The sequence below is a fragment of the Mirounga angustirostris genome, unplaced genomic scaffold, assembly GCF_029215605.1.
Source record: "Mirounga angustirostris isolate CCGP_5_RB_7025 unplaced genomic scaffold, mMirAng1.0.hap1 SCAF_10, whole genome shotgun sequence".
Lineage (NCBI taxonomy): Eukaryota > Metazoa > Chordata > Mammalia > Carnivora > Phocidae > Mirounga > Mirounga angustirostris.
The window spans coordinates 113,087,524-113,114,271 of record NW_026991718.1 but is presented as its reverse complement, the minus strand read 5'-3'; the positions used below and the strand labels follow the sequence as shown (position 1 = coordinate 113,114,271).

General features: G+C 48.7%; 1 protein-coding gene and 1 long non-coding RNA gene across 3 annotated transcripts; both read left to right on the top strand.

The window, feature by feature from the left end:
* Positions 1 to 678: 678 nt before the first annotated feature.
* LOC135361685 (uncharacterized) lies at positions 679 to 2,813 on the top strand. Its single transcript, XR_010405366.1, has 3 exons — positions 679 to 1,570; positions 2,247 to 2,397; positions 2,665 to 2,813. It is a non-coding gene; the product is annotated as an uncharacterized LOC135361685 (long non-coding RNA).
* A 1,699-nt stretch (positions 2,814 to 4,512) lies between these two features.
* On the top strand, positions 4,513 to 26,267 carry FKBP1A (FKBP prolyl isomerase 1A). 2 transcript variants are annotated; one of them, XM_064573008.1, is made up of 5 exons: positions 4,513 to 4,667; positions 4,767 to 4,814; positions 19,890 to 20,002; positions 22,843 to 23,015; positions 25,167 to 26,267. In XM_064573008.1, the coding sequence occupies exons 1-4, from the start codon at positions 4,631 to 4,633 to the stop codon at positions 22,969 to 22,971; spliced, it is 327 nt and encodes a 108-aa protein (XP_064429078.1). In that variant the 5' UTR covers positions 4,513 to 4,630; the 3' UTR covers positions 22,972 to 23,015; positions 25,167 to 26,267. The 2 variants fall into 2 exon arrangements, with proteins under 2 accessions (XP_064429078.1, XP_045741555.1); XM_045885599.3 differs by having other exon boundaries at positions 4,515 to 4,667; positions 22,843 to 23,007.
* The last annotated feature ends 481 nt before the right edge of the window (positions 26,268 to 26,748 follow it).

Genomic DNA, 26,748 nt, shown 5'->3' with positions numbered 1-26,748 from the left:
GCACACTCTCTCTTTCTCTCAAAAGAAAAAAAGAAATCATCCGATCTGAACAACACAGAGAAAGATTTGGAGGAAATGAACAGAACTTCAGGAACTGGTGGGACAATTCCAAAAGAGTGAATGTTTATGTCATCAGAATCTGGGAAGAACAGGAGAAACAGTGGTGCAGAAAAAAATATTTGAAAAACTAATGGCTGAAAACTTCCCATATGTGGTGAAAGATATAAACATACACATTCAAGAAGCTGAATGAAACACAAACAGGATAAACCCAAAGAAATCTAAGCCCCATTTTTCAGATTTTGGAGTTGCAAGGAAGGAATCACTTCTCCTGTCATCAGGGATGCTTCTAACTTGAGACTCAAATGACATCATGTGTCCTTTAGAAACCATGAAAATAATACACACAGAGAGTAAAAGTAAATTCAGTCAGTTCAGAATGATATTAAATGAAAAGTCTAATCTTCCTTTCTCCTTGTCTCATCTCTTAGAGTCATTCACTATTTCTGTTTTAAGTTCTTCTGGTTGCTAAAGTTTGATTTTTAAAAGATTTGAACACTGGGGCACCTGGGTGGTTCAGTTGGTTAAGCATCTGATTCTTGATTTTGGCTCGGGTCATGATCTCAGGGTCATGGGACCAAGCCCCGTGCTCGGCTTGGCGCTCAGCAGGGAGTTTGCTAGAAATTCTCTCTCTCTTGCTCTCCCTCTGCCCCTCCTTCCAACTCTCTCTAAAATAAATAAATAAATCTTGTTTAAAAATTAAAAAAAAATAAAAGATTTGAACACATTTTTATCAATGAATAATTAGTCTTAAGCTAACCAATTAAGTATATATAACCAAATAATACCAATTAACCAATTAAGTATATATAAGTATATATAACCAAAGTATATATAACCAATTAAGTATATATAACCAAATAATAATTTTGTAAAAAAAATTAATAACTAGGCTATGTATGAACATAGAACCAAAACCAACTTGGAACTCAACACACACACACACACAAATCTGATTAAAAACAGGCAGATGACATGAATAGACATTTTTCCAAAGAAGACATCCAATAGACACATGAAAAGATGCTCAATATCAGTAGTCATCAGGGAATTGTAAATAAAACCATAATGAGGTATCATCTTACACCTGTCAGAATGACTAGAATAAAAAAGACAAGAAATTACAAGTATTGTCAAAAATGTGGAGAAAAAGAAACCAGCTTGTGCTTTTGCTGGGAATGTAAATTGATGCAGGCACTGTGGAAAACAGTATGGAGGTTCCTCAAAAAATTAAAAATAGAAATACCATACCATCCAGTAATTCCACTACTGGGTATTTTTTTACCCAAAGAAAACCAAAAACTAATTTGAAAATATATATGTATCCTTATGTTTATTGCAGCATTATATGCCCTAGTCAAGATATAGAAGCAAGTGTCTATCAATAGATGAATGGATAAAGAAGATGCAATATACATATACGGTGGAATATTACTCAGCCGTAAAAAAGTATGAGATCTTGCCATTTGTGACAACATGGATGGACCTCGAGGGTATTATGCTGAGTGAAGTAAGTCAGATTGAGGAAGACAAATACCATACGATTTCACTGTGGAATCTAAAAAACAAAACAAATGAATAAACAAAAACCAGCGAAAACAGTCCCATACAGAGAACATTCTGATCATTGCCAGAGGGGAGGGGAGCAGGAGAATGGGAAAATGGGTGAAGAGGAGTGGGAGGTACAGGCTTCCAGTTATGGAATGAATAGGTCATGGGGATGACAGCTACAGCAAAGGGAATATAAACAACAGTACTGTAACAGTGTCATATGGTGACCAGTGGGCAGCTACACCTGTGGTGAGCACAGCATAATGTGGTCGAATCACTATGTTGTACACCTGAAACTCAAGTCACATTGTATGTCAACTATACTTCAATGAAAAAGAAAAAAAAAAGCCAGTTTGGAAAGGAACTCTCCCAATTACTTAAAAAGTCTTACTGGGGCGCCTGGGTGGCTCAGTTGGTTAAGCGACTGCCTTCGGCTCAGGTCATGATCCTGGAGTCCCGGGATCGAGTCCCACATTAGGCTCCCTGCTCAGCAGGGAGTCTGCTTCTCCCTCTGACCCACTCCCCTCTCATGCTCTCTGTCTCTCATTCTCTCTCTCGCAAATAAATAAAAACAAACAAACAAACAAACAAACAAAAGTCTTACAAATATCTAATAAGTGTCCCTCATGTTATAGAGCGCACATCCGTCCTGGGGGCCAATTCATCTCAGGCCCGCCCTACATCCCACTACTGATAGCCGAAATGTAGTCACATGCTTCCATTCCCCAAAGCAGTGAAGAAGAGGGGTGCAAACCTGAGGTTCTTGGCAAATCCCCCAACGGAAAGGTAAACAAAATCTTGTATCTGTGGATCGGGATGGACGTTGTCTCAAAGACCGGTCTATGTTCTGAACTGATGCCCAGTCCAGAGCCATAAGAGAACCACCAGATCACAGAATGAAAATGAGGGAAGCCACAGGGTGGGCTGGGCCAGGAACTCTGCAGTCTGACTTTCCTCAGGTGGTGATGGAGGAGGCAGGATGGGGTGGGGTGACAGTCCTGCCCACTGGGGAGCTCTCCCTTTTTAATTTTGTCTTTTTTTTTTTTTTTTAAGTAGGTGGAGCCCAACACGGGGCTTTAACTCAGGACCCTGAGATCAAGACCTGAGCTGAGATCAAGAGTCGGTGCTTAACCAACTGAGCCACCCAGGTGCCCCTAATTTTGTCTCTTAATATCCATTTCCCCTTCTTCTGCAGGCACAGAACCCCTATTTTTAGTTGGGCACAGGGACATCCAGAATGAAGACTATATATCCCAGCTTCCTGTGTGGCTCAATTTGGCCACACAGCTATGTAGTAGCGAATGAGATGTGAGGGAAAGAGATGCATGCAACTTCTAGGTCATGCACTTACAGGGACGGAGATATGCCCTCACATCCCCTCTATCCCCCTTTCCGCTGGTTGGGAATGCAAACATTCTGGAGAGCCAACTTGGGTCATGCACAGGAGAGGAGGATCCTCGGGATGGAGAGGCACAAGTAGAAGGATCAGCCTGTGAAGCCGAACTGCCTGCCCTATCTGCCTCTGGACTGTTTTAAGAGAGAGACAACAACTTCAGTCTCCTTTCAGCCACTGTTACTTTGGTTTCTGTTACAGCCCGTATCCGAAATAATATAAAAATACCAGAGCTGTCACAAGCTTCCTGAGATGATAATTCTTCTTCTTCTTCTTCTCCTTCTTCTTTTTTTAAAGACCTTATTTATCAAAGAGAGCACACAAGTAGGGGAAGTGGAAGGCAGAGGGAGAAGCGGGCTCTGACGCAGGACTCAATCCCACGATGGTGGCATCATGACCTGAGCCAAAGGCAGGCGCTTAACCAACTGAGCCACCCAGGCATCCCTCTTCCTGAGATTCTAGGGAAGGGGATATAGATGATGGGAAGAGTGTCCAAGAACTTTGAGGTCATGTTTAAAATATCTCAGGAGCACATATAGGAAGACCCAGAGAAGGATTATCCACATCTGCCTCCCTCCGGTCCTGCGCTGTGTCACAGTGTTCCCTGGGGCCACAGTACCTCTGTGTGTTCCTTCTATACCAGCATACACACAGCGGGTCAACTCCTTCAGACCTTGGCTAAACCTGGCTACCTCAGGGAAGCGATCCACACACCCCAGACTAAGTTAGGCATCTCTGTTACACGCGCCTCTGAGCATAACTACATGTATCACTCACAGTACTAACAAATTTGAAACTTTACATTTATCTCTGTGGCAATTCGATGGTCTCTCCCTCACCAGACTCTAAGTTCTGCGAGGTCAGGGACTGAATCCGTCTCCTTCGCTGTTGTTTCCCCAGCGCCTAGCACAGTGCACCGCATATGGGAGCGGCTCAGTAAGAACCTTAGTCTGTAAGCAACGAATGAACGAACGGACGAACGAACGAATGAATGAATGAGTGAATGAGTGAAATCCCCACACGACATGACAGGTTTCATGCAGGGCAGTGTAAATACCGACTCCTCTTCCAACGAAGAAAAGCAGAGCTCAGAATCTTGAACCATTTGGTGAACGCTAACATGAACGCACATATGCGCTGACCTCCCACGACCATCCTTCTTAAGCAAGTGTGTACTTCAAACTGTGAACCTGCTCAAAGTCACCCAGCCGGTAAGCGGCCGGCCCCCAGTCATTACTCCCATTTCCCAGATGCGGAAACTTGGGGAAAGAGACGCCCGCCCGTCCAGGAGCACGGGAAAGGAAGGGTGGGGGGAAGCAGGACGGCCCTCCAGACGGCTGCATCCGGAGGCCTCGGGGCCGCCGAGCTTCCGGTCCCCCAGCCCGCTGCCCCGGCTGCGGGGACGTGCGCGCCGTGTGGGGCGCGCACGCAGGGCGGGGCGTGCGGGGGCGCGCGCCTGCGCAGGCGAGGCGCCGAGGGCCGAGGCAGAGCCGGGGAATCGCCGCCAGGTCCGCTGTCGGTACACGCCACCCGCCGCGCCGCCCGCCCGCCCGCCCGCGCGCCCGCCCGCCCGCGCGCCCAGCGTCCCCCGCCGCCGCCGCCGCCGCCGCCGCCGCCGCCGCCGCCATGGGAGTGCAGGTGGAAACCATCTCCCCCGGAGACGGTGAGTAGGCGCGCTCGGCGGGCCCGGAGTGCCCCCGCTGCCGCGCGCATCCGCTCACCGCTCCCGTCTGTCTGTCTGTCTGTCTGTCTCCCTCCTCAGGGCGCACCTTCCCGAAGCGCGGCCAGACCTGCGTGGTGCACTACACGGGTGAGTTGGCGGGCTCGCGGGGTGGGGGGGTGGGGGTCTCGGCTCCGGGCGGCTGGCCAAGGCGGCTTGGGGGCAAAGGCCCGGGGCGTGGTGGCCGCGGGGCCCGCGTGGCCCAAGGCGGAGGCCTAGGCGGTGGCAGCGCCCCTGAGGGGGCGACCTCTGGCCTGCCGAACCCGGGACGGTCTGGGCCGGCGCTTTCGCGCTTCCAGAGCAATTCTGTGCCCACTGCACGGATGGGGAAACTGAGGCTTGGGGAGGGAGATGAAGTTGCTGGCGCAAGGTCATATGCTCCAGAACGGGCAGCGCCCTGGCCAGGGACCATCAGAAAGGATTTGTACCATATCTGTCCCGGATGACACCCTGCCTCCCCTTCCGGCCCTTCTTTGGATGGAGATAAGGGCGAGGTAATTTCCAGTCTTCGGAGCTGCCTCTTCCGAAGTCGGGATTCATCCCTCCGCCACGGCTGGAGAAGCGCCCGGGTTCCTAAGGCGCTGCTTTGGTTCAGCCTGGCCTTGGAGGAGCTTAATCCGCACAGTCCTTTTCCTCTTTTTACTTTTGAGCCACTTAGAAATCCAAGCCTCAGTGGCAGCGACGGCCCAGGCTGACTGAGCGTGTAATTTAGCCCCCCACTCCCAGCCCTCCTAGGAGTAGAAACTCTCTTCCCCCCATTTTAAAGAGAAGGAAACTGAGGCCCAGTTAGAGTAACAAACAGTAATGTAAGCCGACGGAGATTGTAGACCTTCAGCCAGAATTAGACTCTGCCAGAATTCAGACTTCAGAGTGGATGCCTGGAGACCATCTTTTACTCCATGCCCTTACAAGGTCCTCCTGGGTTGTATTGGGGAGGGGGGTGGAGGCTGAGCAGGCGGAGACTCCATGGCTGTGGGCTGGAGTGGGGGGGGGGAGGTGATTGGTGTAGCCACAGTTGTTGATATGAATAACCTTCCCTCCCCCTCCTCCTTCCCCTTTCTCCCCCTTCCCACCCTTTCCTCTGTTTCTCCTCCCCCTTCCTCTGTTTCTTCTCCTTCCCTCCCTTTTACTCTTTCTCCTCCTCCTCCTGGGTAGTAGGCTGTAGGCAGTTAGGACTAAGCTGCTCAGGGATCAGCTCTACCCTTCTCTCCCAGATTATGGGGGGAGTCCTCTGTTAAGGGAAATGACTTTCTATAGGGAAGGAAGAGAAAGGCACCTAACATCTCCCTTCCCATGCCCTTTTACTTACTTGGCTGCTTTGTTTCTCTGGCCCTTCTCCAGGGGCAGAAATGGGGGCAGGGGGTGGAGGGAGTTAAGAACTAGAACCTTTTAAAAGGCTACCCAAGGAGGAAGTATTGAAACCCATCTTCATAGGGAACTTTCTCGTGCCTGTGAAATGGAACTGGAAAGTGCTTTTGACATTTTAAATGGCTGTCTTTGTAGGCCATGGTCCGCACCTGAGCCTAGGAGCTCTAATGGAGGAAAGCTTGTCAGTTTGGTTGCTTTTGATCTGTGGGATGTAAAGAGTAAGCATTGCCTTTTACAGTGCTGGGGTGAGTGGGCAGTTCATTCGGTTCCCACAGCCAACTGGGGCAGACACTGGGACTCAGGTGATGAAGTGACTTCTCCCACCCCCATTTGATAAGTAGCCACATTAGGATGATTGGCTATATCTGTCTCACTCCCAAGTCTCTGCCCCTCAGCCATGGCTTACCCATCTTATGGTGCTAATGGCAGGATTGGATCTACAGCATGTAGGCAGAACCATGTTTCACTGTGCCTTTTGGTGAAACGCCCCCACACAGCATGTCTGGAGCCTTTCCTAAGAGAACAGATGGTCGTGGGACCCAGAACACCATCAGGGCTCCCAGTGCCTCTTCTCCAAGTCTGTGTTTTCCTTGAGGGTGGCACCCACCCACACGCTCCCAGCACAGCAGCAGGGCCCTGGCATGCATTGGGACAAAAGCTTTCTTTTTCATTTCATTTTTGATAAGCTCTACAAAGGCGCCTTAGTGGGAAGCCAGCTCTGCCTCTTGCTCACAGAATAGGCTGCTCTTGGGCAGGCAGCTTTGTTCCTGCGGGTCTTTGCCACCAGCTTCCCAGGAAGAACCTGTTTGAGACCTGTGGGGGCGTGAGAGGAATGGGTAGGCGCTTTGAGATTTCATCTGTAGCAGCAAAGGCTTTCAAGCCTGTGGGAACAGAATTCATCTTGAGGGAACATGATGGGAGTGGGGGAGTACCACAAGGACTTGAGGGTCTTCAAAGGCAGGAAGCCCACTGGGCCTCAAGAAGGGAGAAGAAATTTGCATAATACTCCTAGTTTCCATCCCTGTTTTTCTCTGCCTGGCTGCGTCAGTATTCCCTTGTCAGATTTCTTTTTCTCCGCCTTTCCCAAGTGGGGGATGCTGGAAGTCCCCTGCGTGCCCTTCCACCCCCGTGCCCAGTTTCTCACATTGCTTGGCTGTGTGACTCCAGTGATTACAGTTCCTAGGAGGGAGACTCTGACCCAGGTCTGGGTCAGGCAAACACTTGATCCAGCCTGCTCTGGCGTGCTGTCCGCTGCTGCTGATTCTGGGGGCAGGTCCAGAGACACAGCAGTGGAAGGAAGGTGGCCAGAGTCCCCTCTCGGCCGCCGGAGATAGGCAGAGCACAGACTGACTTTCACCACATGGACATTCTACGTGCTGCTGGTGGCTGCCAGTCCTAGCCTTGAGGCCATTCTCAAGGCTCCCTCTGGTGCCTTCTTGGCCTCTAGCAGAGCACAGCACGCACATGGCTTCAAAGAAAAGCCTGCGTCACCTCTTTGTGGTGCCAGAAGGGAAAATGAAAACTCTGCTGTCACCAGCCAAGCACCTCCTAGTGGCATGACAGGCACTGAGGTGGGAGGAAGGAGGTGGAAGGATAACCTGCCAAGTATGTGCCTTGAGGATCAAGTGGATTCTCACAGCGCCCTCCTTGCCTCCGATAGCTTCGTCATCTTTATTGTTGAGCTTGTCCTGATACACAGCTAGGCTTATGTCCCTTTTGCTCCTATCAGCGGGCCACATGCCTGCCATGGTCAGAGCAACCTCAAGTGGGTTGAAGGAATTCTTTTTTTATCCTCTTAAAAACTGGTTGACATCTCACCCTTGGGATTGGGTTTAAGTTGTCAGTAACCTGGCTTTCTAAATGAGAAGAACCAGGGGTCCCTCGGCCCCACCTCCTCAGAAGGTCCACTTGGAGGGCAGCTGAGGTGGCCGCTCTCCTGCAGCCCTGTCTCCAGCCCGTTGCTTTTCTTTCACCTCTGCCTTCCCCCTTCTCTCTGCTTTCGTCCACCCACCCGCCTGCTGGTGTTTCTTGGCTGCTCTGATGTTGGGAGGAAGGCTCATCCCCAGAGGCTCCACACGCGGGTCCGGTACCACCCCCACCGCATGGTGTCTTCAGTCAGGTGGGCTGTACTCTTCAGGGGGGCTGCGACAGGACCCTTGTCCTTCCTGCAGCTGGTGCTTATCGAGCAGCGGCAGCAAGCCAGGCACTGGGGACATGGCCAGTGAGCTACATAGGCAAAGACTTGATCTGGTGGGCCTTCCCTGGGGTGACAAGGCCGGTGTGAATGTCAGGTGGCGAGAAGCACTGTGGAGAGATGAAGGCAGAGTGCGGGCTTGCGGAGGGGGTGCTGCTTTTGGTGAGGGTGGTTGGCAAAGGCCTCGGACAAAATGACATTTTAGTATTTACCCAAAGGAGGTTGGGGAGCTGGCAGAGTGCTGCCCAGGGCTAGAGTCTTCCAGGCAGAGGGCCTGAGGCTGGGGCATGCTTGCTGTTTTGGGGGAACAGCAGGGAGACCAGTGTGGCTGGACTGGGTGGTGGGAGGACGAGGTGATGGTGGGGCCTTGTTGGCTTTCTCTCTGAGTGAGGTGGCTGCCATCAGAGGGTCATGAGCTGACTTGGGGATTTTAACAGCCCCCCCCCCTTCTGGCTACTGTGTGAGCATTGAACTCTTGAGGGCAGGGTCAGAAACAGGGTTCTGGTTATATCCTGAGCGCCGTGTGCCAGCCTGAGCAGGAGGGAAGAGGTGGTGCCAGGTGGACGGTGAGCCCCAAAGGGAATGTGAGGTCCTTTGCTGGGTTTCGGGCCTTGCCTCTGCCACGTAACATATTACGAGCGCGTGGGCAAATTGTCCCACTTGTGTCAGCTTCCGTGTGCCCTCTGTAAATGGGAGTAATAGCCTGCTGGGGGCGAGTACGTTCACGGGACTGCCTGTGTCCCAGGCACTGGGTGAGGTATCCCCGCCGCTCCTTCAGCCAGCCAGCACCACCTGGCATGCCTAGAGTGAGAGAGAGGTGTCAGCGCTCAGCTCCTGGAGTGGCCCAGACCCTGGCCTCCATTCCTTTACACATAGGGAAGTAGGCACTGATCAGAGAGACAGGTCTGAGTGAGGGTTCATGTTCAAACAGGCCTACATATTACCTACCGAATAGAACATACTGGCTAAGAAAGGTGCAGCCGATCTGCTAATTGTACGTACCGAGGGAGGTTGTTAGCTTCTGTTTCCCTTCCCTTGTTTCTTGGTGGACACAAGAGAGGCAGGGTTGGGCTATACCAGCCTGGCTGTGTAAGTCGAGGTGCCAGTCCTTTTTTTTTTTTTTTTGGTTGAAGTATAGCTGATACACAACATTTCGTTGGTTTCGGGTGTACAACCCAGCGGTCCAACAAGTCTGTGCATTACGCTGTGCCCTCCACCGGCATAGCTGCCGTCCGAGGGCGTCCGTTCGTTTTCTCCTCACATTTCCTGAACGTAATGGGGTTTTAACATTTTGGAAATAGACCTTGCTCTGGAAGCATTATTTTCTTTCCTCTGGGATTGTGATTACCAACATACACAGTCACGCAGGTGTCCTGTTCTCTCCTTGCACAGGTAAGAGCAGAAGGCTCGCTTGTCTTAAGTGAACTGAAGGCCCTGTAGCATACTTGTGTGTATGTGTAACTCTTGTTTGTGAAGTTTTCAGACAGAGAGAAAAATCAAAATAAATACCGCTGTGCCCACGACCTAGATTCTATGATGGTTGACATTTCGTCATGTTTGCCATTTTCTGTCTCCTTGGAGAATAGACACACACGTATGTGTAATCTGTGGGGCTGTTCATAGTCACTTGAGCTGCACACAGCTCGGCACTTCGCCTCTGAATACTCGAGAGTGCTCTGAGAATGAGAATGTCTTCCTTATCCTCCTCCCGGTCACACCTAAGAAAACTTAAAATGATTTAAACGTACCTGAAGCCAGATTCATCTTGAAACCCCCCCAGATGTCATTAAAGTGTTAGGTTTTTGAAACCAGAATTCTTTGAGGGTTTACTCACTGCAGTTGGATATTGTGTCTAGTCTCAACCTATATGAGTCCTCACACTGGTTTTTTTCCTAATGACCCTGGGTTTTCAGAGAGCGCAAGCTTGGGGGCGCCTGGGTGGCTCAGTCAGAGAGAGCAGGCTTATTACCTTCTGAATGCCCTGCGCCGGTCCCCGGTTTGCTCCGGTGTTGTCCGACTCCTGTCCCCGCCTGGGGCGTCTTCCATCACTTCACATGTGACACCCTGTACTCCATGCTCAGCACACCGTGGGGCACCCCCCTGCTTGTGCTGCCGAATTTGATCTCTTCTGTAAAGCTACATTTTCCCCTTTGCAGTAGGCAGACAATCTCTGGGGTTCTCGGGCAGCTTGCCTGTGCCTGGTCCTCATCCACCTTCTGCCTCTGTTATTGCACCACTGATCATTCCTGCTGGAAGACAGCATTTCATTGGCATTGATGGAGTGGCAGTTTTAAAATTCCTTTATACCTTCTACGTTTATCAGCTGCTGTTCCATAAAATAGGGTAAAGCTTAATTCTTCTCCTTTAATTACCAAATTTTAAAGTGAGGCATTTGTTTTGTCATCTTCCCCAGTGGTGACAAATGACTCCCCCCCACCCCCATTGACTTGTTTTTTTGTTGTCAGTATACTATGGACTCATAAATTTCCTCAGGGCTTAAAATCATTGATATTCAGTATTCTTTTTGATACTCACATTGTCCCATATTTGGCCAGTCGGAGCCCCTTGGGCTGCCTCCGGTACCTTTTTGATATGCTCTGCTTATGCCTTAATCACTTCCTTGGTTCCCCTTCTCTGGTCCTGGCCTCAGTCATCTCTCCAGAGAGCTCTGGTTCCTTTCAGTGGGTCTCAGACTTTTTTTTTTTTTTTCATTAACAGCTCTATTGGGTATAATTTATGTACCATGAAATTTATCCATTCATCCATAGGCTTTTTAACTTGAACATTTTTGGTGGTTAAAAACTGATTTTGTGGCAGTAGAGCATGTGACTTGATCTTGGGGTTGTGAGTTCAAGTCCCATGTTGGGTGTGGAGCCTACTTAAACTGATTTTATGAAGTGCTGATGGGTTCATTGTATCTGTAAACTAGGGATCACTTGTCTGCCTTGGGATTTTCTCTAAAAATAGTCTTGTCACCTGCTATTTCTCATGGAAAAGGCCAGGGGTATTTTGGATAACTTAGGCGTGTACTATGCAGTTCTCCCTTTGGTGCTCATGGTGATGTTCATTTTTCTCTTTTTCTTCTCCTGTTCTTCTACCTGCTGAAGAACTCAACTGAGTCCTTGTATTCCTTCCTTCCCCCAGCTCCCTTTAACTTCAGCCGGATAAATTCTAGCAGTGCAAAGACACTGAGGAGGAGGGGGAGGAGGAGGAGGAAAGGGAGTGGGGTGTAGGGACAAATAATCCGCTCCTGGGTGCTGCCATCTCTGCTCTCCCTGCCTTTATTCCTCCCCTCCCAGGAGCTCAGACAACCCTGGCCTGCCTTCACTTCCTGACCCACCAAGCCTGTCCCGCCCAGGGAGCTCTCTGGCCCTGCGCTTAGGTGCCACCACACTGCCACCACTCCCCGCCACAGGCAGGCTCTTATCAATCACAGCTTACAGGGCACCCCTCATTGAGTCTCCCCTGACTGACCCTTGGCCAAAGTGGTTCTTCACACATGAATACAGCATGCGCCTCTGATTCTCCAGCAAAGTGCCCGTCCATCTCCTTCATGGCCTTGCTCACCGTCAGGCTGTGTATAGTTGCCTCCCCTCTTTCCCCAGTGGACTGCAGGCCTCAGGAGACCAGACCCACACTGGTGGTGGTCTCCAGGGTCTCTCCCCATGAGTGCCTGGCATGGAGTCACTCCGGTCATTTAGGACTCTAGCAGAGGTGAACAAAGTCCACATTCCTGTTATGTTTGGTATAATATTTCTGTTTCCTGTAAGTTAGAATAAGAATGAGAAAATTACGTTTTGGACTTTGCCCCATTCCTGTGGATTAATAAAATTGTGACTACTTCCTCTCACACCTGCTACACACAGGTCAGCACACCAAGCCCTTCCCTCAGTCATTCATCAAATGTGTTAGGAGCTGGGGAAAGCCTCGGCCTTGCCCTTGAGGTGCTTATCTTGAGGGAGTGCCTTCCCCTGTGCCTACTTTTACAAGAGAGATGACTTAGCAGCCCACACCTGGGGTAGAAGTGCCCCTGGTCTTGGACGTGTATGGCTCAGGCTGGTAGGAGAAAAGAGCTGGCCAAGTGAGTGCAAAGGCCTGGAAGGGGAAAGTACTTTTCTACAAGTACTTACTGACAAAACAGATGTTTTGTGCAAGGCACTGTTCTAAGCACCAAGAATACAGAAATGAAGAAGACATAACACAGTCCCTGTCCTCATAGGTCTTACGGTGTAGTAGGAAAGACAGATAACAAATATGATTAATAAGCAAAAATATATTGTACATTAGCCAGTAAGCACAAAGGAGGGGACAGGAGAAGGTTGAGATTTTAGCTAGACCTGGGAAGACTTCGATGAGAAAGTAACATTTGAAACAAGACCTGAAGGAGGTAAGGGAATAATCCATGTGACTGTCCGGTAAGAGCATTTTAGGCAGAGGGAGCAACAGGGACAAAGGCCCTGGGGTGGGAGTATCCCTGGTGTCTAGAGAGAACAGAAGGAACCTGTGTGCTTGGAGTGGAAAAGCGTGAGAGTCATCAGAGATGAAGTCAGCGGGATGCCAGCATGGGGTGGCAGCCCTTGCAGGGCTTCTAGGCCATTTTTAGGACTTTGGATTCTATTCTGAGTAAGATGTGGAGCCATGCAAGGGTCTGGAGCTGAGGAGTAATAGGGTCTGACTTGTATTTTAGGAGAATGTCCTTCTAGCTGCTGTGCCAAGTTTAAACTGTAGGAGAAAGAGGGCAGAAGCAGGGACACCGGGGAGGGGATTACTATAATCATCTGGAGCCAAGCCCCAGAACTCATGCCTTTGCCCATTATACCCTACGGCTTGCCACCTCTGTGTTTTCTGGAAAACAGAAAAAAAGAAAAGCTAAAGATCACACATATTTCTACCATTACCAAATAGCCACTGTTAAGTATTGTTTTCCTTCTGTGCGTCTCTCCACTGCCCCGCCCCAGCCCCATGACATATAATGTGGCAGTCCTTTTATTTGTATTGTGATAAAGTGGGCAATGGAAAGGCATGCCCACAAGGTCATGCATTCTGGTTCGTGTTCTGAGATCCTATGTGTTCTTCCCATCATGGGACCTCCTTTGAAAATACACTTTTGGCCATAGAATCGAAAAAGATTTAGCAAAACGTTAGGAGCATTTCCAGGTAAGAGATGGGATAGGTTCTTGCACTGGGTTTGTGTGATGGGGAGGAAGAAGCTGGCTCCCTCTTTGGGTAGGCACTTGACCTTTGATCATATCATGTGCATGGAGTTCTCAGAACTCCCAATTCGGGAAGGTTGCCCAGGGAATGCAACCACAGAGGCCTGGAAATGGAGCAAAGACATAAGCTTTGGATTCATACCTCTTAGCTACCGCAGGGTGGAGAATCTCTTTTCACTCATCATGATGGGGACAAGTGGATAGCTGATCATTAAAGTGACATGGCTTCTCTAAACATTTTATTTCATTTTATTTCAAATCCAGACATAAATCATTTGCTAAAGGTCCACATCTTTCTTTTAGGATGGCTCTTCTGGTAGAGTTTCCCATCAGAGTTCTTACAAAAATCTGAATTTTGGATTCTTCTAAAGTCAAAACAGTAAGGACGAGGTCATATCAGTGCCAAACCTTTCTAGATTTTTTTTTTTTAAGATTTATTTATTTACTTTAGAGCGAGATCGGAGGAAGAGGGAGAGGGAGAGAAAATCCTCAAGTAGACTCCCTGCTGAGCACGGAGCCTGACGTGGGGCTCAATCCTAGGACTCTAAGAGCCGAAATCAAGTCAGACGCTCAACTGACTGAGCCACCCAGGCGCCCCAAAAAGCTTTCTAGGTTTTTAAGATTTCTTTCTTCAATCATACATTAGTCTCATTCACACTCAGTTATTCACTAGCAGTATTTTTTGTGAGTTGCCTTTGTTGAGTCTTTCCAAAGGGTCAACTAGGACCACTCTTTTTTCTTTGCATACTGTTTGTTTTCTATACTCAGTAAGTGTAACTGACATAAATGAGCCTGAGAGTAAACATAGCTGACCCATTGGTAATAAGCCTAAAACACACACGTGGGGAAGAAGAATGAGGGGTGACTAGAGACTGGTGGCTGAAGGCTCCTTGGCTGTGCTCGGGCTGTGCAAGTTGTGGTTTGTAGGAGTCTTTGGCGAGGCAGTTAGGTGAAAGGCGGTTGAGGGAGCTTCTGTATATAATGAGGAGGAAGGGAAACAGCCCAGCCTGGGTCAGTATGCCCGCCTGCACCTGGGTCAGTACATTCATTTGGGAATGTTCCAAGGGGCTTCAAATGCATATCTGCAGAAAAATCGGTGACTTTCACTTTGGTTTCCCCTCCTCCATTCAACCACTGTACTTTTGTACTTAAGAAAGTATCTGTTGAGGGCGCCTGGGTGGCTCAGATGGTTAAGTGATGGCCTTCGGCTCAGGTCATGATCGCAGGGTCTTGGAATCGAGTCCTGAATCAGGCTTCCTACACTTTGGGGAGCCTGCTTCTCCCTCTGCCTCTCTCTCTCTCTCTGTCTCTCATGAATTAAAAAAAAAAAAAAATACCTGTTGAGTTGAAAGCAGAAGTCCTTTCTCCCTCTTCCATCTGTAAATGGCAAGAGCTTTATTTTGTTTGGCAAGTTTGGAGTGTGGGATGTTCTGTTTTGTTGTTGTCATTGTTGGATTTAGGTTTGGGCTTTTCGTCTTTAATTTTAAGACTCTCTCTAGTTCGAACCCTGTGAAATGCTGCCTATGAAACCCCCTGCAAAGAGGCCAGCAGCAGCTGAGAACCACATGGTGAGCCATGAGCCTTAAGTGCCGCGGGGGTGAAGCCCTCCCTTCAGGTCCTTCGATGGTTCCCCTCCCCACCCTCGCGAGGGTCCAGGGGGCTCTACCTTCCATGACACGCTGTTGCGTTATTAGTGAAATAATAACCCCATGGTCCTCTTGACTCTCCAGATCCTGGCCCTGGGTCTTCACCACTGCTTCTGTGACTTGGGCCAAGTACCAAAAGCATAGTCCAAGGGCACTTTGCTCAGCAGCTGCTGGCCAGGTCAGCCTTTGCTGGTTCCTTCTGAGCGAGCACACCCTGAAACAGGTGAGCAGCAGGAACCAGCAGGCTGCTGTGGGGGAGGTGCACTTGAGATTCTTCTCCACATCTTTTTTTTTTTTTTTAAGCCTTCTTGCTCCCTCTCCAAGGATTGGAGTCTGATTCTTCCCCATAAGAACAGCTGAATCGTTTGGGAGGCAGCTCAGATGAAGGTGACATCAACGGTCTTGCAGCCAGAGGCTGCTTCACGGTCCCTCATGCAACCATAGCTTTTGCTCCTTTCATGGTCCTTGTGCTTTTAGCTGGAGACCCCCAGGTTTTCCCATTTTTTTTTCCTCACTGATTAGTCATTTAAAGGTGCTAAAAGTAAAAACTGTCATTTTGGGATTACCCCTCAGAGTCTTCCTACCACACAGGGAAGAGGTCTAAATATGGAGGCCTTGTGCTTGTCCTGCTGGTTCTTGAAAATTGTGCAGGCAGAGCCAGTCTTAAAGTGGGCACGAGTGCTGCCAGCATGGCGGGTGCCAGGGGCTGAGCTGACCCCCGCAGGGACGTAGGACTCTGAGGCCCCGTTTGTGACCCCAAGCTGTGTTCAGTCAGGAGAGACAAAAAAGTCATTCTCGAAATGGAGAATACGGAGCTGTCCCAGGCAGTCTGTGGGGCATGAGGCACAGGTTTGTGTGCAGCCAGAAATGAAATCCGTCAGTGCTGCAAATAGAGGGCCATGCCGGGGATGGGTTTTGCTAAGAGTGGCCTCTGGAGCTCAAGAGTGTCAGCTGTCATGTCTGAACTGTAACCTCAGTTGCCTTCTCTCATCAGAGCGTGCTTTGTTGGGAAATTCTAGGAAATTATGGCACTAACTTGGCAGGTGGTTTTGCTGTTCAGGGGCTCCAGGTCCCGGCACACAGATGTCCAGAGTTAAAATGGGAACAGCGGCTGAGACTTGACGGGCCGCCTGCTTTACTTGCTCCCTCCCTTTATGGAGGAAGTACCTCGCCACTGGCTGCCAAGTTGGCTGTAGGAGGGAAACACATGTAAGATTTTAGTGAATCTCACTTTTTTCCCTTTAAAAACAACCCAGTTTTGTAGAGGCATAATTGACATCCAGGAGACCGCTCATGTTTAGTGGGTACAATTTCATAAGTTTTGATATGTTTCTTTGTTATGCTTTGAAACCTCCTCTTTCTATCCCCAGCAACCCCCGGCCTGCTTTTCTGTCAGCAGAGTTTACATTTTCTAAAATTTTATATATATGGAATTGTACAGTGTATAGACCAGTGTCTGGCTTTTTTTGCTCAGCATAATTGAGATTATTATGTTGTTCCGTGTTATCAGTAGTTCATTCTTTTTTATTGCTGAATAGTTATCTATTGTATGGATGTACTTGTTTATCCATTCACCAGTTGGCAGATGTTTGGGTTGTTCCAGTTTTTGGCTATTCCAAGTGAGTCTGCTATGAACATCTTTATATGTCTTTTTGTATGGCTGTCGTTTCTCCTGGGTATTTATCCAGGATAAATGGAATGGTCAGATCATATGGGAGGTATATGTTTAACTTAGATGGCCAACTGTTTTCCAGAGTGGCTGTTCCTTTCTATATACCCTTCAGCAGTGTGTAAGAATTCCAGTTCCTCCACATCCTTACCCCAGTGTATGATATGATCAGTCTTTTTAGTTGTAGCCATTCTAATAAGTAGTAGTTGTATCTCCTCGTGGTTTTAATGTTCGTTTTTATAATGACTAATCATGTTGAGCATCTTTTCACGTGCTTACTTGCCACTTGTATTTTTTTTTTTCAGTGAAGTATCTGTTCAAATCTTTCGCCCTTTTTTAATTGAGCTATTTGTTTTCTTATCGTTGAGTTTTGTGAGCTCTTTATATATTCTGGATACAAAGTTCTTTATCAGACATGTGCTTTGCAAAGATTTTCTCCTAGTCTGTGGTTTGAGTTTTCATTCTCTTAAAAAAAAGGGCAGAAGTTTTTAGTTTTGATGAAGTTCAGTTTATCCTTTTATGGATTGTGCTTTTTGACCTCGTATCTTAAGAAATCTTTGCCTAACCCACAGTCACAGAGATTATTTCCCTGTGTTTTCTTCTAGAAGTTGTATAGGTTTACGTTTACGCTTAGGTCTATTATCCATTTTGGGTTGATATTTCATTATGATATGAAGTATAGGTCCAAGGTTTTTCTTTTTGCCTGTGGGTATCCAGGTCCAGCCCAATGTAGTTTCCGTGTCTGGAAGTTTGGTTTGACTCTTACTGTCCTTACATCTCTGTCAGTTTCGGGTGGTTTCAGTTGATTGATCAATCTCCTCATTGTGGGTCGTGTTTTCCCTCCTGTTTGCATGCTTGGTAATTTTGGATGCTTGACATTGTGAATTTTACCTTTTTGGGGTGTTGGATATTTTTATTCCTATAAATCTTCTTGAGCTTTGTACTGGGAAACACTTAAGTTACTTGGAAACAGTTTGATCCTTTTGTGTCTTGCTTTAATGATTTGTTATGGGGGTCTGGAGCAGTGTTCAGTTTGGGGCTGATTATTCCCCACTACTGAGATGAGACTTCTGGGTATCCTACCCAGTGCCTCATAAACCAGGATTTTCTCCAGTCTGCCTCGGGGAGCAGTCATTGATGCCACCTCTGTGTAAGCGCTGGGCACTGTTCTTTCCAATTTGGGGTAGTTCTTTTCCTGACCTTAAGTAGTTTCCTCAAACACACGCACTGATTAGAATTCTGCTGAAAACTCAAGAGGGACCCTCTGCAAATCTCTAGGGATTTCACTCTACACCTCTCTCCTTCCTGGTTTGTGTCCTTTGGACTCGGAGCTGCCTTGAGCTCCATCCAGGTTCCTCTCCCTGGAAACGCCCAAGGGTATTAGCTGGGCAGTCCACGGGTTTGCCTTGTTAGTTTCCCCTCAGGGATTACTCTCCTTTATTGCTGTGTCCCGTGTTTTAAAAACCACATTTTAGCTATTGTCTGTGTTGCTTCTCTGTCTCTCACTCTCTTTTTATGTGGGGGTTTTGTTTTGTGTTTTATTTGGTGCTTTTTTATTTTTTGTTTTTGCCTTTCCTGGAGCCAGGCCCCACTACCCACTGACTCTGACCATGGGTAGGTTAACTAAGCCTTGGAGTTGGTTTCCTTATTTTTGTTTTAAGCAGGCTCGGGTGGGTGGATGGAAGGGCTTTCTGCCGGTCAAAGGATTCTGAGACTCCAGACTGCTCGTTGCCTACTCTCTCTCACCCTTAATGCAGGGTTCGAGTAGGTCGGGTTCAGTGTGTGCAGTAGAGCTCAGAAGGGACGGACTACCGTGAGAGTTCTGGAGGGCGGACATCTATTTTTCTCCCAGCTGCTCATTTATAGGAAACTACTCAAGTCCTGCCATTTGTCATTTCTTCTATCAGCCATGATTGTATTCTGGGGAAGAGATGGGCTCCGTGGACATCCCAGCTTGCTAGTTCTGGGGCCCCAGTTCCTGGCCCTGCACTGACTTGGCAGGGGTGGATCCCCACTCTCCTGTCTACCTCTCAGTCCTCAACCCCCAGCTCCAGACTTCAGGTGGCAGCAGCACCCACTCTGCTCAAGACATCTGTCTGCCTTCCTGCTCTGTTAGGACAGCAGTTCCTGTCCCCGCCATTGCCCATTTCCTATTTTGTCAAAGTTCAGCTAGTCTGGTGGCTCTGATAAAGCTCTCAATTGATCTCTGCTTCCCCATCCCACTTACAAGGGTTGACATTGTTTTTTACGTTGGGGTTTATGTTAGGATTTCCCTCCTTCTCTGAAAACATCCGAACACAACAGAATTCTGTGTTTTGCTGGGTCTTCTGAGTGATACTTAGAATGATCATGGGCACCCACCCTCGGCCTCCAATGAAATCTGCCTTGCGTTAGTTGTAGGTCAATAGCTGGCTTACCCCCTCCAGTCTGGGATGGTGGTTTGACAGTTCAGGACCTCAGTGACGGCTATCTCATTGGCTGACTCTGGCTTCCAGAGAAACCACTGCGATGGTCCTTTTTGAACGAGGAGTGGCAGGTATCTGTTCCTCTCGTGGCCTCTCCGTCTCTGGAAGTCCCCCTTTTGGTAGAGGCTTCCACTGTGGTTTGTCTGGCTTCTGGGACACTGGAGTAGTTGAATGAACATGGCTTTGGGATTGACTGCTTTGGCAGGTTGCTTCACACTTCCCTCTGCCTCACTTCCTTCCTCTGTGAAATGGGGGCAGTGCTGGGGGAGGATTGAGTAGGTTCATATATGATGAAAATTCATGTCGGGAACGTGGACACTTCCCCATTCGCAGGCCAGGGCAGACAGCTGCCTGCCTCTGGTGGTCAGCTTACTGCTTGGAGTTGGGAAGAACATTCACAGCCCCTGGGGAGGGGACTATCCCAACTCCGTAGAGGCCCACTGAGGATGCAGGAAATCCTCCCTGGACACCGCACTTCCTCCTCAGGCCCCCGGCAGCCCTGCCAGGCCCTTCAGCGCCGGCGTCCGGGATGGGCACTCTGCTGCCGGTTTCTGACTCGCCTCATGTCATCACTCCTTGTTGCTCATGTTACCACTGCCCTTTTTCACAGGGATGCTTGAAGATGGAAAGAAATTTGATTCCTCCCGGGACAGAAACAAGCCCTTTAAGTTTATGCTAGGCAAGCAGGAGGTGATCCGAGGCTGGGAAGAAGGGGTTGCCCAGGTATGCTCTCGTTTGTTTTGTTTTGTTTCCTAGTGTCTACCTTTTAAATGATGCTTCAGGGTAGGACATTCATGTGGTTCAAAAATCAAAAAAAAAAGGTGTGAGTGGAAAATTTATTTCACTTCCATCCCACCCCATCTTGCCAGTCCCCTCACCCCCAGCAACTCATGGTATTTTTTTTGGTAGAGTTTCCTTAAGCATTGTACGAAAACATACTTTTTCTCTTTTTTTTGCTGTAGACACACACAGTGTTCTGCACTTTGCTTTTTCATTTAATCTTTCACACTGTATATATCCGGACATAAAAGAGGAGGAAGCTCTCTTCCCACATTCCCTTAGGTGGGTGTATTTTATTTATTTGATCAGTACAGTACCCTGTTGATGGTCATTTCCAGTATTGTGCCATTATAAACAATGCTGCAGTGATTAATCTCGTGTGGACTTAATTTTACATTGTGTCAGTGTTGCCATAGGCAGATTCTCAGAAGGAGGGGTGAGTGGTTCACTGGCTGTGTGCACTGTATTTTGACCTGGTGCCAAGTTGCCATCCGTAGGGATTACACTGAGCCGCCACCAGTGGGCTGGGCGGGTGCCTGTCTCCTCCCAGCCCCGCCAGCAGTGTGTCGTTCAACTTTTGGATTCAGGACAATACAATGAGTGAAAAACGTTATCTTGGTGTGGTTTTAATTTGCGTTTGTCTTATTATTGGCCATGTTGTGTCAGACCCCTTCTGAGAGGTCATACTCATGGAGTCATTTTGTTTGTCTTGAGTCTGTTTCCTCAGCCCTCCCTCCCCATTTGTGTAAACAGCTTTTGTTCTGCCGACACGACAGAATTCCCAGTGGACAACAGGGGACTCAGGGGTGCCAAATTTCAGTTGGGTGCTAGCTTTCCATCAAGCTCAGCAGGTTTTTTCCCGGCACTAACCAGGTTCCAGCGTCCTGAGACTCAGGGAGCTTTAGAGTCAGCCCTGCGTGATGGGTAATTCGTCTGTTTCCCTCTCACGGAAGAGAACTGAGATGTAACCAAAGTGGAGAGAAAGATGTCTTTCTCTTTTCCAGAATACACATCGCTCTACTTCCTCTATAAACCATCACCGAGTTATCTCCAAGTGAACTGCTCAACTTGCAGAAACTTTAAGCCATCCCGCTCCCAAGGGTCTAGATTTCTGTTCCTGCAGAGTACAGGATTCGCAGTGCAAGAATGAAGGAGAGGATCTTTGTGGTTCACTTCCCTTTGGAAACCTCTGTCCCTGCTGCCCGCGTCTGGCTGGCTCTGGGTCTGTAGCCCATTCCCCACGACCGTGCCAGCCATTGTCCACACCACAGCCATCTTCTGTGGCTCTTCCGGCACTGGAACAATAACTGTGTTGTGTTCCAAGAGCCATGGCTGCCACGGAGATAGTGTTATCAGCCTGTTTGACATTCCAGGCTTGGCGAGGCCTGACTGGGTGTTGGGGAGATGCCCAGTCTCCTCCCGGACCCACTGTGCTTGGGGTCAGTCACAGGCCTGTCACTTGTGAGAAGTCTGGGTGGTCTGAGACCTCCACAGAGCATCTTTGAAACTCCACAGGATATTTCTTTGAGTTAAAAGCACAGGAAGAAGGGTGTGGGGGGGGTTGTCTTATGCCCCTTTTCCCTTTCTTTTGATATTGTTGTTTTGCTCTTACGTGTTTACAAGTACGCGGGCCTGCCACAGGTACTGTTTGGGCAGCTTGCTTTTTTCCCCTCTGTGTCTTCGCCATCTTTCCGTGCTCTTAAGGCCACTGTGTTCTTTCTAGTGGCTGACCCCTGGTGTGGATGGGTCTGTGAAACCGCCCCCCTTCAAATGGGCATTTGGGTTGTTAGCAGAAGATTCTGGAAGTGGAATTGCTGGGTAGAAGGACATGACTGTTTTGAATTTCATTAGATTAAGCCATATGCTTTTAACTGCCCTTACCACCCTGGTCCAGCATGCCCCGGTTTCCCAAAGGAGACGTGAGGAGCACGGGTTCTGAGTCACATTCAAGTCTGAGCGCAGCCTGCGGCTTCATCTTAGTCACTGTCTCTGGGGCCGGGTCAGAGAGCCAGGAGCCCCTGTCGGGAGGCTGAGCAGAGAGTACTGAAAGGATGGACATACAGTGGAGAGCCTGCTCACCGTTCAGAAAATATATATTGAAACTTATTTATATATTTGATTAGGAAATGAAAAAGTACAAACGTATTTTTAAAAAGTGAAAAATTTCCCTCCACCCTGGCCACTGTACTCTGTTCTCCCCATGGAAAAATGCTGGTATTATTTGTGTCCTTCCAAAGATGTTTTCTGTTCATAGAGGTAAGGTGCAAATACACAAATATTTCCCTCTTTTGCCTACTATACATGCTACTTTGTAAAATGTCTTTTTTAAAGTTTTTCTGTATGAGTTTAAGTATAAAATATAGTAAGTACAGAAAAGCAGACTACCCCAAATAGTACTTTCTGTGTATGTGTTTTCTTTTAAAGCAGAGTTTTGGTCAAAGTACTCCTTTTTTAAGAGCATAGATGCCACTCACCACGTGAAGGCCCAAGTGGCAGCCCTGGCACAGTGCTGGCTGCCCAGAGTCAGGTCAGCGAGGCCTGCGCAGAAAGGTGCATGTCATCTGTATTGGGCCCCTCAGAGCCAGATGCAGGGATCGTGCAGCCTGATGGCCATCCTCCAGGTTCTGCACCAGGAGGTGCCCGGGCCCCGGGCACCCACATGGTCCCTAGTGTGTCTGAGTCCCGTGATGCTGGCTAGGGGACACCCCAATAAACAGCCCTACTGCTAACAGAGACAGTTGGGAGTGCGTCCACTTGAGTCTGTCTTTTTGTTCTTTTCACAGATGAGTGTGGGTCAGAGAGCCAAACTAACCATCTCCCCAGACTACGCCTATGGTGCTACTGGGCACCCAGGCATCATCCCGCCAAATGCCACTCTCGTCTTTGACGTGGAGCTTCTGAAACTGGAATGACAGGAATGGCCTCCTCCCTGAGCTCCCCATTCTTGGGTAAGGAAGTGAGTGCTGAAGGGTCTTTTCCTACCTTTGTACCTCCCATGTTACACCCAGTGCTTGGTGGGTAGCAGAACCAAAAATGCCACGGCTTTCTTTTCCCCCTACATTCTTGCCCTCTTGGGTAGCATTTCAGTTTTAGTTATTAGTATACACTTTGAATGCAAAAGTTTGTCACCCTGTGGAAAGGGATGGCGTATGCTCTCCAACAAACTCATTGGGATGGGGCAGCTGGTAGTAGCTGTTTAAATGAAGGATGTTTTTATATTTAACTTAGAAACTAAAACTGAGTTGGGAACCAGAAATGTGGCCAAATTATAATGCCAGCATTTTAGTTCTTTATTTTTTTTTATTTTTTATTTTTTTAAGATTTTATTTATTTATTTGACAGAGAGATAGACAGAAGAGCACAAGCAGAGGGAGTGGCAGAGGGAGAGGGAGAAGCAGGCCCTGCACTGAGCAGGGAACCCGATGCGGGACTCGATCCCAGGACCTTGAGATCACGACCTGAGCCGAAGGCAGACGCTTAACCATCTGAGCCACCCAGGCGCCCATTTTAGTTCTTTAGAAGGAAGACTGTTGAGGACTGCTTACCGTGTCCTAGTGCGTGCAGCCCCCTCGCCATGTAGAGCCAGGCCACTGCCCGGGAGGGGGTGTGAGAGAGGCACTGTCCCCCTGGGCCGGCTGCCTCGGGGCCAAGCCCGGGATACTGGAGCACACAGGCCCGCTTACTTTCTGTGGCTGGAAAGGTGAGGCCGGGGGATGCTTGTGACGCACAGCGGGGCTCTCAGTCCTAAGAAGGGATCTGAAGAGTTGATCAGCCTTCCTGTGTAACAGGTGAGGGAACTTAGGTCCAGAGAGAAAGACCTTACTCAGGGTCACTTCCAGGCAGTGGCAGACTAGGACCAGAACCCCTCTCCTGCTTCTCCTTCCTGGACTTGTTTTCCTTCCATTTACCCTCGTCTCTAGGAAACCAAACTCAGTGTCTTAATGGCTCATAACTTTTCATGTGGGTATCAGAATCATAAAACACACGAATGCTGCCATCTTCTTTCCACTTGGCCCCAGAGCTCTAGGTTTGCCCCCCTCCTGGCCCTGGAACCAGAGGACCACAGCCGGGAGCTAGGTGAGAATGCTTTTGTTCAAAAGCTGTCACAAGTGGCTGCCAGCCTGTCTCTTATGGTCTAATCTTGTCCTGCCGTGGACTTCTTTAAGTACAAGGGCTTTTTAAATTCTTAGCTATTTTCTCTCTGTGTGGTTTGAGCCCTACATACCTGGGTCAGGTTTGGCAACCCTGGCTTCTCTACTTGTCATTCTCACCCAGAGGGAACTCTTAACATTTTACAGAGCCTCTGTCTGCCTGAAGGTCTACACTTAGTCCAGACCCTCTTTCCTGTTCTTTGAGAGCTGAACCCTTTTTGTACTGTAATACTGTACTGTAAATAGTACTGTACATAAAAGTATTTGAAGGGAGCCTTGGAATTACGCTGATTTGGGTACAGGCATTCTGTAAATCTGGTAGGATGAAGGGAGAGAGGGCTGCGAGTCACCCTGGCCTAAGCCTCCCCCCACACCACCAAAGAACATCTCAGAGCTCTTGCACAGGTCTTAAAGGAAAGCCCAAGAGCACACCTAGAAAGTTGTAGGTTTGAGTAAATGAGTAAAGACCACGGACACTTCCTAAATCTCTTCAACCTGAGGGATGTACCAACTTAGTGCTGCGCCCACGAAAGTCACATAGGAAGCCTATTCGAAGACTCTCCTGATGCCCGGGCCACACCTTGGACCAGTTAACCACAATTACTGGGAGTGGGAGCCAAGCATGACACGTTTCTAAAGCCCCCAAGTGATTCCTATGTGCAGCCAAGTTGGGAGACCCAGTGATAATGGGGAACTGTTCCAGCTCTCCTCAGCAAGGTAGTGTCACCTTAGGTTTAAAAAAACACTACCAATTTAGGCAGGAAGGAGACTGCTCACCTGGGAAGCCAGTCCAAGCCCAGCAGGCTCTCCCCAGCTGGAGCAGAAGTGGCTGGTTCCAGGTGAGACCTTGCAGCTCCTGGGGAAGGGACTTGATGTGGCAGACAGCCCACGTCTGTCCCCACCGCACACACACAGCATCGTGTTGCTGGGACTGACAGATTTTCTGTTCCCCACAGATGTGCCGTGGAGGGATGTGGCGCCTCCAGACGCGCACGCGCGAATCCGTACGGAGCTTTTCCTGATGTTCCACTACACTCTTTGTATAAACATCGACCCCGACTGAATGTGTTCTGTCACCCGGCTTTGCTCTTTCCCTTTCTCCTCGTATGTGTGTTGACCTAAACTATATGCCATAAACCTCAAGTTACTCATTTTATTTCGTTTTTGTTTTGGGGTGAAGGTTCAGTTTCAGTCTTTTGGATCTAGGTTTCCACTTAAGAATTAGTCAAGTATTAACAGCACAAGTAATGGGTTAACTTTAGGATAGGAATTGGTGTGGGGGGGTGGGATGCAAGAATCTTTATTTTATTTTATTTTTTTGGATGAAATTTGTATCTATGATATATTAAACATTCTCGCTGCTTCGCTGCAAAGCCATAGCAGGTTTGAGGTGCTCTCGGGGGCCGGATTACTCTCCCAGCTGAGAGATGTCCTTGGGTTGAATTAAAAGCCCTGCCTAAAACGGAAGCGGGGCGGGGAGAGCCTCTGCCTGCACTGCCCCGCCTCAGCCTCCCCTTAAAGCCTCTGCCTTTCGAAAGCAGATGCTCTCACTGCGATGTAGGACACTACAGGTTCCTGTCCCCAGGCCAGCAGGGGCCTCCGAAGCCTTCTTCGTGGCCCGGCGTTTTGGTTTGTTTTTTTCCATCCTGTGGTTTTTCTAACGGATATTCAGGACTTTTTGTAATCGCATAGCTATCCAAGCTCCACTTCCCAAATTTTAAGAATTTTAATCGAAAGTTTAAATTGAAGGTGCTGTTTGTAGACACTTAACACCCGATGAAAGCCCAGCCATCATGACAAACCCTTGAGTGTTGTCTTGAGAAAATGATGCTGGTCATCACAGCTTCAGCATCTCCTGGTTTTTGATGTTCGGCTCCCCCTGCTCTTCTCGGAGTTTCCTGGCTTTTCCTCCTCTCCCTCTCACCCCTTTGCTGTCCTGTGTAGTGATTTGGTGAGAGAGATTTTTGCTGCCTACCCCCCACCCCCACCTCCCCGCACTACGTATGAGTTTCAAGTTTTATTATTGCAATAAAAGTGCTTTATGCTGGCTTTTCTCAGCTCCGTGTGATGGTGATTACTTTCAGGTGCCTCCTGGGCCATTTGGTACAGGGGGGTGGGGTAGGGGCCCTGCCGGTGGGGATGTCATGTTGGAGATTGCGGCTTGGCGAAAGAGCTGTAGCAGGAACATCCTTCCCTGTGGGCCCCTCTGGGGGGTGGGGGGGGATTGCAGGTTTGCATCTTCACTGGTGGAAGAACTGTCAAGGAGCCCCCCCCGCTCCCCCATCATCAGATGTTTTTTTAAATATGTGTTCTGGGTAGAGCGTTCTGCTGGGTCCTCTGGAGTTCCCAAGAAGTGGGAGATGCAAGCGGCTCTCAGGAAATGAGCCACCACCCAGCTGGAGAGGTGCTGCAGCGAATTGATGGAGGGTTATGAAGGGAAGATGGGGGTTTTAAATCCGTGTTCCTTGGTGACATTGGTGTAAAAGTTCTTTGTCGTGTGGGCAGGCTAGTTGGTTCCAGTAGCTTCTCTGGCCCCCA

Coding starts and splice junctions, on each gene's coding strand:
- FKBP1A (XM_064573008.1), top strand. CDS start 4,631: ATGGGAGTGCAGGTGGAAACCATCTCCCCCGGAGACG. Junction 4,815..19,889: donor CTGCGTGGTGCACTACACGG/GTGAGTTGGCGG, acceptor CCTTTTTCACAG/GGATGCTTGAAGATGGAAAG. Junction 20,003..22,842: donor GGGAAGAAGGGGTTGCCCAG/GTATGCTCTCGT, acceptor TTCTTTTCACAG/ATGAGTGTGGGTCAGAGAGC.